This window comes from Arachis stenosperma, chromosome 10 (assembly GCF_014773155.1).
Source record: "Arachis stenosperma cultivar V10309 chromosome 10, arast.V10309.gnm1.PFL2, whole genome shotgun sequence".
Taxonomy (NCBI): domain Eukaryota; kingdom Viridiplantae; phylum Streptophyta; class Magnoliopsida; order Fabales; family Fabaceae; genus Arachis; species Arachis stenosperma.
This window is the reverse complement of record NC_080386.1, coordinates 125,407,137-125,425,661: the sequence shown is the minus strand read 5'-3', so window position 1 is coordinate 125,425,661 and position 18,525 is coordinate 125,407,137. Positions and strand designations below refer to the sequence as shown.

The window sequence follows — 18,525 nt, the reverse complement described above, 5'->3', positions numbered from 1 at the left end:
TAGATCAAAGTCATCTTCGTACTTCTTTGTCTATCAAAAGAGGTGTGATTTAGTCCTATTAATAATATAGAAGACTTTGATTAAGAAAGATAAAAAAATCAAACTGTTTCAATCATGCTCACACATAGGGGTGGCAAAACAGGTCGAGCCCGCCGGGCTGATCCGCTAAACCCGCTAAAAAAGGAGGGTTGGGTTAGGATTTGGAGCCCGCCAAATTAAAAAAACCCGCCAAACCCGCACCGTCAAATTGGCGGGTTTTGGCGGGGCGAGGCAGGCCGGTCCGCCGGGTCGAAGCTTTTTATTTTTATTTTTTTATTAAATAAAAGAGTAGTTACTATTATAAAATTAATAATTATAGAATTTTTAAACACTTTTTTTCATTTTTTGTTTTTATTCTTCTTTTAGTTATTAATTTTATTTATTTTATTTTACAATTTCGTATATATGCTCAAATTATGTGATTTATTTTTTAAAATAAAGATGATTATATTGACAAATATTATTTTGAACAATTTTATTGAAGTTAAAAATTAAAAAAAAAATAATAAAAAATTATATTATAATTTGACTATTTTTTATTTATATTTTATTTTTTAATTTTTTTTGTTAATTTTAATAAATTTTATTTAAAAAAAAGAGTCAAGTGGGTTAGCCCGCCAACCCTCCATAAAATAGAGCGGGCTAGCTTTTTAAACCCATTTTAATTGGCGAAGCAGGCCGATCCACCCTGTTTATGAGGCGGACTTAATCGGGATAGGACGAATTGGAACAGACCAACCCGCTTTGCCACCCCTACTCACACAAATTAAAAAAATACTTCCACATTTAAATATTTATTTCTTAATAATTTAAGATAAATGATCTTAAAGTTTAAAGAATTCTAAGAATTTCCAGCCGTGTACACCACATAATGGAGCATTCTTATGAAACATTATGGTTTTCATCATATACTAAAGTGGAACCAGAAATAATAAAAAAAAATGAAAGATCACAAAAATAAAAAAAAAACAAATAAAAATAAATAAATAATTAATAAAAATGACTAAAATTTTAAAAAAATAAAAATTATTAATATAAAATCATGAAAAACAAATAAAAAATAATTAAAAATATTTTTTTTATAAAAACATTTGGTTATTTTTTAAAAATATTATAAATATTATAAAAAAAATTTATTCTTTTTAATAATTATAATATTAAATATCCTTCTTAATAATTAAATCTTTTTAAAAGCTCTTTAGATGACAATTATAAATCAAAATCGAGAATCTTCCGGATACTATTTTTTAAAGTTAAATCAACTAGAAAGATTTTACCTGTTCTTGATATTATCATAAAAATAAATAGAATGTCATTTATTAAAGTTCTAATCACGTTTTTCATGGTGAATTATTAGAAATATTGATGTAACAGAAAATAATATTAAATTTATATGTTTCATACGTGTACAAATAAAAAAGGTACAAAGTGCTCAAATAACAATCCTCAATAAAAATATATTGACGTACTTATCATTACTAATCAATATTGCTTTGTCAAGATTCAAGTAGTGCATATTATACATCCCAATCATTGAAATTGTAGACAAAACTTTCTAATCAATGATTTTGGCTCTGTTTAAGAGTAGCAATATCACCAGATTGAGAAGAGAAGTTTGTGGGTCAAATTTTGTCACAATTACACAGGGAGGGCAACAAGTTTGCAGAATGGATAGCAAAGGAGAGTGCCAAAGCATTTCCTAGATTTCGCTCTTGATTTTCTGCCATTAATACTGCACTTAAGCTGAGAGTCTAACTTTAAACTAAAACCAATTTGGGTTACACATTATATACATGTCATATTTGGATTGAAGCCTTCCATATAAATCAATAAGAACATTAATTTAGGGGAAGACAAGCTGATACAACAAACAAAACTACATACAAATATTTTTCATGTCCCATGCATCCGTTCAAACTATAATGAACAATAGTTAATTTTAACAGCAGCAGCAACTTCACAAACCTTTTAAGCAGCCTTTTGGCATACAACAAAACTCGCTGGATCAATCGTAATGCTCTTCGTGCAATTATCAGTCTTATAAATCCCAACTAGTCTATCGGCCAATTCAAACATATTGTTCCTGAGGCTGCAGGAAGAAAACACAATGTTTGGATTAGTCAAATGCATATCTGAGAATGATACTAGCACAGGTATGAACATATTCTAGAACTATCACTGCCAAACGTACCTAATGATCACGAACTGAGCATCCTTAGTCCTATCCTTTACATAATGCCCAACAATGGATACATTCTTGAAGTCTGCGAAATCATACAACAATACGGGATTCAATACACCGCAAAACAGACATAGGACTTGGAATCAAAAGAGATTTTGCTTTTATAAACATTAGCATTTACCCAGGGCAGCATCAATTTCATCCATTACATAGAGGGGGGTGGGCTTGTAATGATGAAGGGCAAATACAAGTGCCAATGAGCTAAGAGTCTGCAAAATGGAGATAAAAAATCTAGATCAACTTTAACAGGAAAAAGATTCGTATCCATGAAACAATATTATGACAACTAACATGGAAATTAAACAAGTTATTATAATTTAATAAGAAAATTTTTTAATTGAAAATATTAATTACAGCTCACAAGCGAACGGTTCAAGTTCAACTGATTAGTTTGGCTTTTAGAACATTGTAATGAAGGTACTTTTGTTAATGATTACTAGGATTAAACCAATAGTCACCGAGAACATAGAATACTTGCTTAAACAAAATGATTTTTCTTTACATAAATTGACGCCAAATAGAAAAGGAAAAGACAGCAAAAAGAGAGAGAACCTTTTCTCCACCCGATAGATTAGCAATATTTTTCCAGCTTTTCTTTGGCGGTCTAACACTGAACACAACACCTTCAGAAAAAGGATCCAAAGAATCCACCAGCTCAAGTTCTGCATCACCTCCTAGTGTAATCATCTGGTACATTTCCTTTAACTTTAAAGATATGGCATTAAATCCTTCCATAAACTCATCTAATCTGAAAGAACACATTCAGGTAATATTTTTGTCAAAGCAACACTCATCAATTAAATTAAACCAACCACCAAGTCCAATTAAGTCAGGTACCTAATCTACTTGGGCCATATTATATATAAATTAGATCATGGTAACAAAAAATATGCACACCTCTTCTTCCTCCACTCATCATATTGCTTCTTTATATCATCCCGCTCCTGGGTGACTGCATTAAGTTCTTCAACTCGCTCATTGTACAGTTGTACCTTCTTCCGGTACCTGACAGTCAAAGAAAATTCATTAGGAAACATCAAAATGAAAGATAACTAGGATAACAAATTTTAAAAACTTATACTCTGCAATTGAATCAAGATTTGGATTCATCTCCTTCAACTGTGCTTCAAGCAATCCAACCATTTCAAGGGCCTTTTTAAGGTCACAAGCCGCATTAAGATTATCATCAGCCAATGTAGCCTGTAGCTTTTCGGGATCTACTAAATCAACTTGGATTCTGCAACAATTGTACAACCTTATAAGAATGTCAAGATGAAAGATACCCAAATTCGAATAGCTAATGACTTACTGCTCAAGATGCTTGCTAATAGTAGTTTGCAACTCATCAAGTCTTTTCTTGTAACCCTTCCCCCTCATTTCCAATTCTTTGCATGCTTTCTTCATATCTTTTAGTTTGAAATCAGCATCAACCTAAAAATTATTTACTGCCATGAGAAAACTTCGAATATTAAGTAACCTTGAAAAGATACTAGAGGTACCTCAGATGCCCGCAATACATCCACCGCTTTTTTCATCTTTTCGTACTCTGCCTTTGCTTCATCCAAGACAACCTTATGTTTGTATATCAGCTGCATAGGGGAAAAAAATCAAATACAACACAATAACAACCAAAACTTATATACATTTAGAAAACATATATAAAAAGCACTACGATTTAATGCATATCACTGTCCACGCACAAGTTCTACATAATATAGTGCGAGACAAGAAAGCAAACCTCTTCTATTTTCTTATAACTTTCTTGAGCACCAAATGCTTTCTGTTCAATTTCTTTAAACTTGGACTTCAACTTTTCTTTTTCTCCAGTAAGGCGTTCTACCTCCTTCTTTGACTCCTCAATTCCCTTAATCAACTTTTTCATCATCTTTTGTCCCGTCTCTATTTGTACCTTGTGGCGGTTAATCTCTGATTGGTTCTTATCGATATCCTGCCAATAGGAACCATTAGTACAGACACAAAATCAAATCAACTGAACAGTTCTGGGTATACAAGTTGCTTACAGACTGAATTTTCTGGACCTTTGACTTCTGAGATTTTAGTTTTTCCCCACCAGCATTTTCAATATTTTTCTGTAGCTCTGCAGCCTGAAGAGAAAATTGAGCCAACCATGTTAAGTTAATTAAAGGCATAAGGTTTATTCAACATCCTAGGTAACCCTCACTTATAATGGAATCACCAACCTTTTTCTTTAGTTGTTTAGACCCATCAATAAGTCTATTAACCTCCCTTTCTTCTGCAGAAATAATCTTCTTCAACTCTTCCAGTCTATCAAGCTCATCCTGCTGCGGATTTGATGCAGCCTCAAGGGAATCAAGTTGCTTTTCAATGTATTTATGTTGTGATGTCAAACTATCAACCTGCAGAATGATGGTAGAAAAGCATAAAACCTGAAGGCCCTACACCAACAACTCCAAGAAAAGTGTCCTTTCAGACTCAAAACTATGGATTACCTCCTTCTGGCTTTTAGCCAACTCCATTTCCAAAGAACCAATAGCTTTTTCAGAGGCTTGATATCGTCTCACAGCATCTGCTATTCTTTCGCGAATGTCATTCAATTTATTAGCTAATCCAGATAACTCCTTTTCAGCATTTGCAACCGCTTCTGTAGACACACTGGTAGCTCGAATAGATGTCCCCATCTTCCCCCCACGGGGTTTACTGCCCCCACCACTCATTGTTCCTGATTTTTCAAAAAGTGCACCATCAAGAGTAACGACTCGTCGAAACTCATGGTTGCCACCGTATGCTATACGTGTTGCCTAAAATTTTCAAGAGGGAAAATACTTAAATGTTGATTATATTGTCCAAAGTTTCTATATTTTATTCCGCAAATTTGTATTACAGTAAGCCCTTATTAACATAAAAAGCCAAGTTTTCTGCTAGAGAAGTGTAATTGACCTGGTCTAGATCCTTAGCAACAACCGTATTTCTCAGGGCAGCAAAGAAAGCAAGCTTCATTCTTTCATCATGTACTTTTACTAAATCAAAAAGGCGCGGGACCCCCTCTGGGGTGCTAACTTTCTTTTTTAACATTGGAAGAAGGTCAACTTGCTTCTCCTGATTACATAAAGAAAAAAAATTGTCAGTCATAATTATCAAATTAACTTCACTTCCATGTGCTATCAGTATACCAAAATAATACACACATCATTCATAACAGTGTGTATACAGAACTCAACGTTAAGAAGCTGTCATGCTTTCAATCCCTTACGTGGTGTAAGCGCATGGCCATTAGATTCTTCAAAACACATAAAAGGCTTTCAACTACATTAAAACCTCCAAAGATGAAGTTGGACTACACAAAATTCACACGCTATCTAATTGAAGTACATAAATGGCTATAGTACAATGGCTTTTGCCAAAAACAGGAATGGTTTAATAATAAGTTCCAGTTGAACCAGTTCAGAATCCAAAGAACCAGATGACTAAATACGTCAATGAAATGTCTCCTTCAACAACGGAATCTTCACACTTAAAACAAAGTACTTGAAATATTAATTTTAGTATTTAATGGAGATGCTAATATATAATCAGCAGAAACTCTTAAAGGAACTAGAAGCTGGGACTGGAAATGTACAAACCTAAAACCAGCATCTAGGCAATGAGTCCATTCGAGTTTATACAAATCCAAGGGAGGCTATGGCAAAACAAATCTATTCATGCTATCCTAAACATTAAGAGTGATCATTCAAAGACGTAATGATAGTTAAAAATTACCAATATCATGAACGTAGCAACACCAAGATTCTCTCGACGAAGCAGCTCAACACATGCTTGAGCTGCATTTGTTGTTTCCACTACAATATAATCAAGACCAGCACACGCTGTTGATACTGCAATATCATACTTTGCTGCAATCATGGAAGACAAAGAAGTAAAAATATTAGCATACTGGGCATACAAACAAAACATAGAGTGTTATCGAAATCACCATTCACCAGATTGCAGGGTAGAAAAAGAACATAAAATTTCATGATCAAGTATCATTCTAATAATAAACCACAGTATCAACATATAGAAAAATGGAACAATGTAAACTAACAAAAATAAACTGAGAATAGGGTAACTATGCTATTAACTTTCTTGCCAACTCCTTGGCCATGGATCAAGGCTTAGGCCAAAGGCCATCTAACAATAGGATATAATGCTGAAAATAGTGCTTCTGTGAATTGATGTCATACTGGGAGAAATCATGAGATGGATTTTAGGTCTGATGTTGATTCTTTTTCTGCTCTATACCTTAAGGTCAAATATTGAATACAGCAAATACATAGATGCAGTAAGGAGAGGATAAAATGGTTTTATATAGGCGTTAGAGGAGCAAGTTTGGCCCCTGTTGAATCTTACACTAACAGTCAATATCAGAACATAAAGCTACATCACTTTTTAAAGTGATCATATAACTTTTAAACACTTAACAGTTTATAATCCTGACTATCCATGTATGGTTATACAGTCCAGATTATGATTAATTATGTATGGATGAGTTTAGGAGAACAGAATTCACCTCTTCCACGAGTGACACTATCAAGAACCAAATGATCAGTAGGATGAAGATAAAGTCTAGTTTCTAACCAGTGGTTTAGCATTTCCATGATACTAATGCCTCAAACAAGAAGCCTAATCATTGAGTTTTGATTACATAAAAAGATATATCTTTTCTTGAAAAACTCATAAAATAACTACAAAATTTAAAACACTAAATTAAATACAAGCAGTATCATCCAAAACAGGTTTCCAACAGTTAAACATAAAAAAAAATGCATATTTGGAAAACTAATGAAGCTTAAAAACAGGTTTATAAAAACCTCACCATCAATAGCCCCTAAATCACCCATGCGTCCATATATTCCCTCTATTTTCTTGGTTTCCTTAGCTTTCAAGATTTCCTTTAGAACTGATCCCTGACTTTTCTCAGAATCCATTACAGACTTCAGCTCTGCAACCTTTTGTCGGGCAGCTTGCTCTAGAGGTATCAACGCATCTTGTTCTTTAATACATTCCTGGGAGAAGACCACTCAGATAAATGCATGCTTAGGGGTAACATTTTCAAAGAGCAAGAATAATAAAAAAAGATAAAAGATCCTCACTTCTTCCACTTGGTGTGCATCCACTGCGTCACGCTTTCTCTTTTCTATATCACCCATAATTTGAGAAATGCTGGCAGTTTTTGATTCAATTGTTTCTGATATGATTTTCATCTGACTTTGAGCTTCCTTAAAAGCTTTATGAGAAGCTTCATGCTGAAAAAAGATTCAAAATAACTTTCATCCTACATTCTATTAGAGGAAGATTTGAACAGTTCTAGTTTTGCCAACATGAGTATGGCAGCAAGTAACAAAGCACAAAAAAAAAACATAACTGCCTCCTATTATGAAAAAATATACTGATATGATTATATTGTTGTGTCACAAGAGACACGACATTAATCCTATTTACAAAAAAAGAGAAATCCTAACCAAATAAAGAAATAATATTAGAATAATAGTATATATAAAAAACTAACCCTAGTAGATATCCATTGATATTCTAAGACATAATGGAGATAAACTAAAGTATTTTCTTCATTTCTGTGAACAATGAAATTTGTCATTCTCACCTTTTCATTTAGAAGCTTAGTCTCAGTAGATGCAACATCAAGTTTCCCCTTGTGCTCAATCAAATCTTTTTCCCAAGGTTCAAGCTCGGCACGAATTTTAGCAAGCTCAGAGCGGAACTTCTCAGTTTCAACTGTTTATCAATAAGAAACAATCAATTTAAAAGTCGAACCAAAGGGAAAATAGATGCTAGTAACTAGGTCAAGGCCCACAAATATGCACATAGAGTATCAGCTCCTTTGAAGAAGCAAACAAGGTTACACCTTTGGAGCAATCAATTATCTCTTCTAAGATCTTCTCCTCATCAAGCAACAATTGTTGCAGTTTTGGGATATTGTCCTCAAGTTTTGGTATCAGATCCATTGAGTTCTCACCCTCCTTTACAAGGGTGTCATGTTTTGCAGAATCCTGAAATAAGAATGAATGGATGAGGTGTATTATTTAGGAATACTTTCAGCTAACATATAGTTATAAATTACAAACTATGGCGAATTCCCCTCACTTTTTCAACTTTATCCTCCAGCTTCTTTATTTTCTGGCTCACATGCTTGAAATCTTCCTGAAACTTGACATCTTGTCTCTCAAATTCTTTGAACTCCTCCTTGCACTTCCTCATATCACTATCTAGCTCCTGCACAACGGAAATCAAGAAACATTTTACTAGGTTACTGCATGATGAGCTATACATTGAGCATAAAATGCCCTTAAAGCAAACAGATATCAACTCCAAGACCCATGTCCTGCAAACCTCTTGTCTTTTTAAATGCTTGTTGTGCTTGGCTTCTATCTCCTCCAAAGTTTGTTTGCTCTCTTGGATTTTATCCCTAGAGTAAGATATCACCAAGTTCTTCATGAGACAGGCATAACAATGCATTGGCTGTGACAAAATTACCAATTTAGATCAAAATTTACCTTTCTGCCTTGAGACTTTCTTCGAGGCTAGAAATTATCTCATGTTTCTCATCCATTTTTGCACCAGTATCATCAAGGGCCAACTTTGTAGCTTTCTCTTGCCATTTCAGCAAAGATAACTCCTTCAGCATGTATGCTTCAGCTTCATTTTTCACATCCTGATACAAAGGAACTCTTAGGTGTCTGTCAAATGTAAAATGTTGCCCCAAAAAGATTAAATAAAAAAAAAAAACCACAAATATACATGCCTCCAAGCCATCTCTTTCTTTCTCAGAAAGCTTAACCATTTGAACCACTCCAGATCGTTTCTCGTTCAGAGTTTCTAATCTTTATCAACAACCAAAGATTGCAGAAATGAGGAATTCTATGTTAAACTTGAAACTTAATTAGTTTTCAAAATCACCAAAAAATATGAAGTTATCCTACAGACAGAAGTAGTACACAGAAAGAATTGTTACTTGTTACAATAAATGAACCATTATGTTTAATTATAGCTAATCAAATGAAATTCAATCAGGCAAAAAGAACAACAAATATAGGTATTTAAAAAGAAAATTGCATTCTTAATCTTTTTGTATTGAAATGGATAAAAAAGGTGCTCACTGTTTATATGACTCATCAATCTTTTCAACATATTTGTTTGTTCCAATGATGTCTTCTAGATATTCTAAAAAACCTTCATCGTGAGGTCCTTGAGCTTTTGGTTTCATAAGTGATATCTGCTCAACTTCACCCTAAAAGAAACAGATCAAATATGAAGATGTATAAGACCAAATAAAAAAAACATAAAATCATAAAAAACATCATGCAACAGATGCAAACCTGAAGGATTAGAAATCTATTATTGTCAAGGTCAACACCTTTTCCTTTAAGCTTCTTGGTAACTTCAGTGAAGTTACTGGTCCTGTCATTAATATAATACTTCGAGGAGTTATCACGGAAAGCAACCCTGGTAATCACAAAATCACTTCCAGGAACAGCCTCATACGTTCCATCATCCTGCAAGTTGCACCAAGTGATAACTAGTTCTATTTTAAGCAGAGACAGGATGGATGTGATGAAAAAGAGATGGAAAAAAAAAAAGAAAACAAGCACACAGAGCACTCTGAAAAGTAGCCAGTCAGTGTATGATGATGGTAAACTGAAAATTAGCTCTAGAGCATACAACAAGGAACCATTCAAAAATAAGAAATATGAGAACCAAATTAAGCAAGAAAAAGTACAGGACTATTGTGTATCAGTTAGTATCTCAGCCTTTGGAAACAGAACCAGCACCAGAATTCAATTGGCAATTTTTCCAACTTCTGCACAAATCACTATTTGAGACTAAAAATTATGTTGAAAAATAACTCAAAAGGATTTCACTAAGCATATTAAAATGAATTGAAATTCAATTGCCATTCTACTATCCATGCCTACATGATATGGTGTGCATATTGAAATCAAACACACTAATCTTCTGAATGAGAGGGCTTACTTTAGCTTAAATTGTAGTTGGGAAAAAATCCCCTCAAAAGCTCCAGCAATAATATATCTTTTTATGATTCATTGTTTTAAACACAAGATAAACTAATCTAATGACTAACTTAGCATATTAAATATAATAAATATGAATATAAATATATCTAGCATAAGAGAATTTTACCAAATCAACAATCTCCTGGAAATGAACAGAAACCCCTGCACTGTCCAAATTCTGGTGATTGGTTGAATTATGAATGAGCTCAGATACTTTGTTCAAACGCATCTGAAAAGCACAACGACCAAGACAAAATAAAAATAAAATTAAAAAAAAAAAACAAAGGACAAAAGAAGGAAATTGAGTTAATCAGCACAAACAAAAACACTCGGGAACACAATCCAGAAATATCACCTGCTTCGCTCGCTTCCCGAAGACGAACAGCATTGCGTCAATGACGTTGCTCTTCCCGCTCCCGTTGGGTCCAACCACCGCCGTGAAGCTCTTAGCTCCAAAACAAACCGTTTAGCAGAGTAGCACACTCAATTTTCAGAGCAACCAAAGTAACTAAAATCAAAAGCAACGGGAAAAAGAAAAAGAAACCCTAACCTTGTGGAAAGGACCAACGCGTTGTTCTCCAGCGTAGGACTTGAAGTTCCGCATCACCATTTCCTTGATGAAGAGCCTCGGCCGAATCGACCCTCCCGCCGCCGGTGGCTCGTCGTGCTGCTCCATTATGCTCAGTCCGAGTCAACTCGGAAGCGCTTTCCGAGTTCTTGATCTCCGAAATTATCTGAAAATGAAAAAGATTTTGGAGCCTTTGGCTATTTGGGATTTTCAAAATTTGTTGGCAGAATTGGCGCGGAAATGAATGTTGTTGGGCTATTCAAAATTTTAATGGGCCATATTGATGGGCCTTTTGATGATTAGCCTTGTCCACCATCCCAAAGAAAAAATAAAAACGCGTTGTAACCACAACCAACTTTCATGACCCAAAAAAAAAAAAAACACAACCAACTTTTGGTTTAGACGTATCCTTATTTCTTAGATAAATAATTGATTAGACATCTAAATTTTAATATTTATAATATTTTTGTACATAAAAACTAAAGTGCAGTCAACTTCATGTGAAGTTGATAGATGAGAATCGTTAAATTTAAAAATTTTGTATTTTTTTGTCTTATACTAAAAAAATTTTAAAATACAAATATTGAATTTTAGATATTTTTCATTATATAAACTTTGACATCATGCCCAAACTTCTAAAGTGTACTTCAATCTTCAAAGTTTCAACCCTTTATTACATAGAGATAAGTTCGGATTGTTCAACAATATTTCATAGATTGAATAATTATATATCTAATATTATTATTTATTAATAATTGATTAATTTTACTATTTTTATATACAATTTTATTTGAAGAATAACTAAAAAGTCTAAAAATATTCCGATTAAAAGCTATAACTCATGACATAGGGTTGTAATTTGTCAAAAAAATGAATTAACTTGTTTGGCTAACAATTTCCAACAAGAAAAAAAAAATACAAAGCACTACAGAAGTTCCGTAAACAACCTACATCAACATTCAACACCATATTAACCTCTCTTTGAAAAGGAGGAAAAAGTGATAGTATATTTGGATGGAGTATTTAACAAAGAAACTGTATTTTTTTTTAGACTCTTATCTCTTAAATTTTTAAGGACAACATATTGTGTTTGGATATTAATTTAAAGCATCTTAAATTTCAATAATTTGTTTTTAAAAAAAAATTAACTACTAAAAATAAAATATTTTAAATTTCACCTATAAATAATAAAAAATTTCAATTTCCTCCTCAATATATCACTCTTCAAAATATGTTCATATATATTAGAGAATAAGCGATAAATAGGTCCCTAATTTCTTGTCTCGAAGACAAATAAGTCATCTATTAATAAAAATTACAAAAACGTCAATCACTTTTTAAAATATGAGATATCTAAATTTTTTCAAGAGATCGATTTGTTTTTATATATTTTAAGTAAAAGGACTTAAATATCTCGCATTTTAAAAAATTATTGACTTTTTTTATAATTTAAATTAGTAAGAGAATTATGTATTTTTGAATTAAAAAGTTAGAAATTTATTTATTTTTAATTAATATTTAAAATTAATAAACAATAACATCAATTACATATTTTATGAATAAAAGTTATCTAACTATTTTTCAAATAAAGTATTTTAAAAATATAACTGATATAATTACTTTAACCAAACAAAATATTTTTAAAAAAATAATTATAACATTTAATTTTTTAATTTATCAAAATTTTCTAAAACTTAACAACAATGAGTAGCATGCAAATAAAGGAGCCCACAGATAAAGGCACATCCTCAATTAATACACCGACCCTATCAATACACCAACAAATTATATAAAATACCTATAAAATAATACATGAGAGGCATAGAAGTATAGAACCAAGAAAAGCAAACGGCATCATCTATTTTGTTAGACCATAAAGAAGGAAACAGAAGTAAATAAATTAAAATTATTGCATCAATTTTTTTAAAAATAAAAAACTAATAAAATAAAATCTGAGGATCTAATTATCTTGATTCCAAGATAATTAAACACATATACGATAAAATTACAAACTCAATATTAAATACTCCCAGTTTACTACTTTCTTATTTTTAACGATTTTTTTTCAGAATTATTGTTTACAAGGTTTTCAATTTTCAATTTCTCTCTGTTTAATTAACTAATTAATTAAGGGCATTTTGGTCCTCCTTCCTTGGTCTTCCAGTTGTTGTAGCAGGGGCAGACAGCTTTGTTCCCATAATACCCCGGGGGAACACAGAGGCACTTGTTACAGCACTTCTGACAGAAAAACATGCACGGCTTGTGGTATTGGGTCCTACTGCACCGTGTTGAACATTTTGATGGGCATTCTGGTCATATCATACATTTCAACACAAAGGTTAAGTAAATGCTCCTTGCCAACAAGTATTCTAAGTAACTCTTATAAGGTTATTCGAGATATAAAAAAATTATAAATTTTATAATAATAATTGTATAAAAATTTGAATCAACTTAAATTTGTTAATATTGCAACAAGATTTTTTATGTTAATAAACTTAAGAAGCGTTTTCCATGCAATTATTGGCTGAATTTGTTAAAGTACTTATTAAGGTGTTTAAAATAAAAATATCTTTTTTAAAATTTCAAAATTTTAAAAGATTAATAATATATAAATGTCTTTTAACGTAACATTTTTTTTGAGGTATTGAAAGAGAGATCGGGAGGTTGAGATCTACTATCATATTTGTTGGTTTAGAAATTGGTATTAAAATTTATGTCTCTATCTCCAAAATTTCAGTATTTTTAAAAGGTAGGGACACAGAAGACTAAAATTTTTAGAGATAGAGACTAAAACTTTAATAACATTTTATACCTAAAATACCTTCATTTCAATTAATTAATTTCAATTTTACTCTTTGTACAAATTAAATTAGAATTTCATTCTTGTTTCAATTTCTATCTCTCATTTTGCACCAAATAAAATACTGAGATTTATTTCAATCTCTGTCTCTTAATCTCTGCCTCTCAGTCTCAATCTTTCCATTCCTATCTCTCCACCAAACACTACCATTCATAAACTCAAAAGATGCAACTTTAACGGCAAACTAGACTGTGCAATAATATTTTTATAAAATAGATAGTGTAAACAAATTTTTTTGTTGCCTATAATATCTCATCATCTGATAGGTTAAGAATTAATTTATCATAAATTGAAACTTTATTTAAAAGTTTGTTGTTGAATAATAAATTATTGTATGCATAAATAAAATTCGAACTTCAAAATTCATTTAAATGGATAAATGAATTAACTACTTGACCAATCTAAATTAATTATGTAAATAAATTATTTATAAATATTTTTGAATAAATTTTGATTTTCTTTTAACAAAAAATAACATTTCATTAAAAAAGGGTCATAAGACATTTATAGATAACAAAAAGAAATGGATCTCAATCTAAAAAAAACAAATAGATATTCTATGCGTTAAGCATTAATGATGTAATTAATAAAACAAAGAAAAACATTACTTACGGTAGCTCTTGAGACTGCCAGGTCCATATTTCCTCTGAGAAAAACCACATTTGAGAAGCAGATCGAAGTCAGAAATCATTTGGCATTATTAATTATTAATTATATTCAGCCCTAATAAGCTTAGTAGTTTGTTGAAATCAAATTCCTAATGTTACTAATTGAAGAAAGTCTTACCCCGGCCCAACTTCTATTGTCAATAAGAAAATAAGAAAATTAATGCAATAATAGAGACAAATAAAGACATTAGATAAATGAAAATAGTTGAAAGGGAGAAAAAGAAAAAAAATATATTGGGTACATGTTATTTGCTCTGTTTATTTATTTATTTTGATATATTTTTCTCGACATACATTATGATGTGTTGAGACATTTTTCTTAAAATAAAAGAATAAAAAATACATCTCATTTGGTTGCGTAAAAAATACACACTGTTTATTGATTCTCTATTAGGAGTAAAAATAAGTCTATAATCCAATTAAAAATTTCTCATTAAAAAGAAGAATTTATTATAAATAAGATAATAATAATAATAATAGAGTCAGGAGGCATTCAATTAGTAATGAATATATTCCTTTTAAAAAAAATTGATAAAATTATCTATCTTTCTTGATTTTTTCTAATTTTTTTCTAGTTGATTAATTTTCTTCTATTCTAATTTTTTTTTCTCCTTACACTCTCACCTCGTCTATAATTTTCAATTCCAAACAAGAGAAAAGGAACCATTTTTGTGTTTTTATTCCTCAAAACACAAACATTGCCTTAGGTAGATATAAAAAGAATAAAATTAAAATTAAAATTAAAATTAAAATTAAAATGTATGTATCATGACAAATTAGTTACTCCTTTTTTTTTTTTACCAAAATATCCGTCAGACAAAAAGTCTAATAACTAATTCTTTAAGTAGTATTGTAAAGATATAAAGTGAATGGTGAAAATTCATGTGCAGTTAACTTCATGTGAAGTTAATAGTTAAAAATCGTTAATAATTTGATAGATTTGACTAAATTGTCATCTAACGATTCTAAACTATCAACTTCACGTGAATTTAACTGCATCTGAATTTTCACCAAAGTGAACAACATCTTCATACAAATAAGTTTCATTCTCATCTTCCAAAAAATAAACACGGACCATTCATCTGTACCAACTTGTATTAGTAGCTACCCCGGTCTTAATTCTTGGGTTTTTGACCACCCCACCAAGAGAGATAGAAACAATGCATGTGTGGAAGAGAGAGAAGAGGCATTTGGTTATACATTACATACCTGGTCATTGTAATGGTGTCCTCCATGCCCATGAGATGCCATGACCTTAAAAATCAAACAAGAACATGTTAGAGAGAATCCATTGTGTTTTCTACTTTCAATCAAAAGTCTACCATAATAATTCACAACTAGTTACCACAGTTTGAAGCATGGAAATGGCAATGAGGGCCAAGATAAAAACAGCAAGGAACTTAGACTTGGCCATTGTTACCCCCTCTCTTAGATCTCCTCTACACTTAGCCAAATTTTGCTTATATAAATGAAAGAACCAAAAGGCACTATAAAGAGATAGAGAGAGAGGGGGCAGTGATGACTTATTATGATGGTGGTATATATGACATAAAGAGAGTGTGGGGGCTTTTATAGAACTTTAGGTGGGGGTATCATTTCATATTATTAGGTGCCAGATTTATTTCTGGCTCATCCAAACATTAAAAAAAACATACAACTCATCCATCACACTTTTTATGCAAAATCACACTAAGGTCGTGTGACAAATTTGTTAATTTGAGTTATAGGAATATTTACTGAATTGATTCAATTTTTTATGCCCAATTGGAAAAGGAAAAAATCATACCAAATGTAGTTTGTTGTACAAATACACAAACTATGTGTCTAATAACCATTCTCTTTACTTGGTGATCAAAGTCAAAGTTCAAGTTGTGTTCACATTCTCTTTTTGAATTGGGTCATAACTCATAAAGCATATCAGATCATCAGCAATTTCAATTTATTTTGATTGAGTGTGAATATTGTAGAATATGTCAATGATACCAAGAATTGAACATACGAGACATGTGCATGCATTAATGCTTCACAAGACGGTGACGCAAAGCATATGTAAAAGATGCCATCGCACGGTCCGTAATACGGATTATTATCCAAACCTATTCTTCAATATATTAATAATAAGCGACTAACAAATTAAATATGGCCAAAATGGCTAATTAGTAACTAATTATGAGTAATGCTAGTGAATTGATTTTTTTATTCAATATTAACTAAGATAAATATTAGAGAGTCATCAGAATTTATTATTTTTAGTTATCAGTTAGTGATCAATAATATTTAAAATGATAAGATAAAACATGTTGTTGAATTACTAAACTAAAAAAAATAAACTAAAAATATTTAATTTAATTGATGACTAAATGCTAATTAAAAATAATAAATTCTGATAGCTTTCTAATATTTTTTATTAACTAATTTTGTTAAAAATATTTTATTTATCGTAAATTTTATATTCTAAATAAAAAATGTTAAATTTTTAATTATAAATTTTAAAATAAAAATAACTAATATCAAATTATTGACTAATTAAAAATCAGTTTCTTATATTTTTTATTAATTATATTGCTGTTATTGAGAATTACCTAGTTACTGGATGCGTTTTGGATTATATATAATATTATAATATGTAATATATAATATATTCATGTAATGAAACTACAACAAAAATGCTATTTAGCGGCGGTTCCTAGAGCCGTTTGCGGCGGTTTTGAACCGCCGCAAAACATTTCGCGGCAGTTTCGTGAAACGCCGGAAGATAGGACGCGACAAAACGGATAGCGACGGTTTTAGTCAACCGCTGGAGTAACCGCCGCAAAATGCAATTTGGGTTTGGCGGCGGTTATTAACAAAATTGCAATTGTCCAATTTGCAGCGGTTACAAACTGCCGCTAAATGTCGAACAGAAGAAAACATATTATAGTTTTGCGGCGGTTTCAAAACCGTAACCAAATTCAAATTTCCCATTAAAATTTTAAATTTTCTATTATTTTGTCTATTTTGACAAATAATGTTTATTAAACTTTAATTTTTTTACGTTTTAACTAATTAAAACAAATTGCAACCAAGTAAAACAGCTCAATTAACATAACAAACCAAATTAAACGAATGCAAACATAACATATATAACGAAATTGTCGTAACATCATCCAAAATAAATTAAGAATGCTCAAGTCAAATAAAATAAGCATAACGTACTAAACCTATTTAAACGTAAAAGTATCCAAGACCATTAATTGAAATTCAAATTTTTGTTGCGGATCGTGATTGCTAGATGAAGATGGCCATGCGCATGACGAGTCCGGTGTACCGCCCACAAAAGCCAGCTCTTCAGCAATTTCAACTGGCAAATTGCCTCCTAACTGTTGGACTACATATCCCAAGACCTTATGTATTGACTGTCTCTTTGCCCGCTCTTCTTCTAGCCTAGCCGTCGATTCTGCAATTATCCTCTTATCCTCTGTATTGGACTCTGCATTGGACTCATTTTTCACAACACTTATATGGATTAGGATAATTATTTATTGATTACTATATTAAAAAAAAGGAAAATTAGAATTAAAATTAACAAAAAGGGGGCTAATAATAATAAAAGCCGAACCTACGAGTTATAGAAAGGTAGCTTTGTTGAAATGAAGAAGCAGCAGAAAGAAAGTACTCATAACTCACTCATAACCAAAGGTAGCTTTGTTGAAATTAAAAAGTGTCAAGTATGATCAGTCTGCACGGTGAGGTCCTCCACACCCAGATCATGGTATAGACCAAACACAAATTCACAAACAATGAATAAGTTGATGCAGTTAATTTCTGTTTTGCATCATTGGATTCTATACAAGCACAGCGATATTTTACTATATATATAACTATATACAAAAATAGGTGAAATCATATGATCAATCCACTTTATAGGATCAGTTTTATTGTTCAAAGAAATAGGAACTAGAATTAGATATGTTGTCCCGTTAGGATATTTCATGAAACTGTATCTAAGGAGCAGAACCATGAACAGATGAACAATGATGGTATTACAATCTCTCCATACCATATGCAACCACACATAATCGCCCTACAAAGCATGGCAGTCAATAATACAAAGGGTCCCA

At 31.5% G+C, this 18,525-nt stretch overlaps 2 protein-coding genes across 3 annotated transcripts; both read right to left on the bottom strand.

Moving 5' to 3' along the window:
- Positions 1-1,485: 1,485 nt before the first annotated feature.
- Positions 1,486-11,050, bottom strand: LOC130957437 (structural maintenance of chromosomes protein 4). 2 transcript variants are annotated; one of them, XM_057884294.1, is made up of 28 exons: positions 10,880-11,050; positions 10,685-10,774; positions 10,457-10,558; positions 9,634-9,810; positions 9,415-9,545; positions 9,060-9,138; positions 8,812-8,969; positions 8,648-8,723; positions 8,402-8,530; positions 8,163-8,307; positions 7,902-8,032; positions 7,393-7,545; positions 7,116-7,305; positions 6,020-6,153; positions 5,201-5,359; positions 4,753-5,061; positions 4,483-4,659; positions 4,303-4,386; positions 4,020-4,229; positions 3,781-3,870; positions 3,591-3,712; positions 3,363-3,518; positions 3,179-3,286; positions 2,834-3,029; positions 2,403-2,490; positions 2,231-2,303; positions 2,005-2,128; positions 1,486-1,759 (listed from the first exon to the last, which is right to left on the bottom strand). In XM_057884294.1, the coding sequence occupies exons 1-27, from the start codon at positions 11,003-11,005 to the stop codon at positions 2,008-2,010; spliced, it is 3,714 nt and encodes a 1,237-aa protein (XP_057740277.1). In that variant the 5' UTR covers positions 11,006-11,050; the 3' UTR covers positions 1,486-1,759; positions 2,005-2,007. The 2 variants fall into 2 exon arrangements, with proteins under 2 accessions (XP_057740277.1, XP_057740276.1); XM_057884293.1 differs by having other exon boundaries at positions 1,486-2,128.
- A 1,890-nt stretch (positions 11,051-12,940) lies between these two features.
- On the bottom strand, positions 12,941-15,947 carry LOC130957993 (gibberellin-regulated protein 4-like). Its single transcript, XM_057884865.1, has 4 exons — positions 15,771-15,947; positions 15,635-15,679; positions 14,370-14,403; positions 12,941-13,206 (listed from the first exon to the last, which is right to left on the bottom strand). The coding sequence occupies exons 1-4, from the start codon at positions 15,837-15,839 to the stop codon at positions 13,025-13,027; spliced, it is 330 nt and encodes a 109-aa protein (XP_057740848.1). The 5' UTR covers positions 15,840-15,947; the 3' UTR covers positions 12,941-13,024.
- Between the last annotated feature and the right edge of the window lie 2,578 nt (positions 15,948-18,525).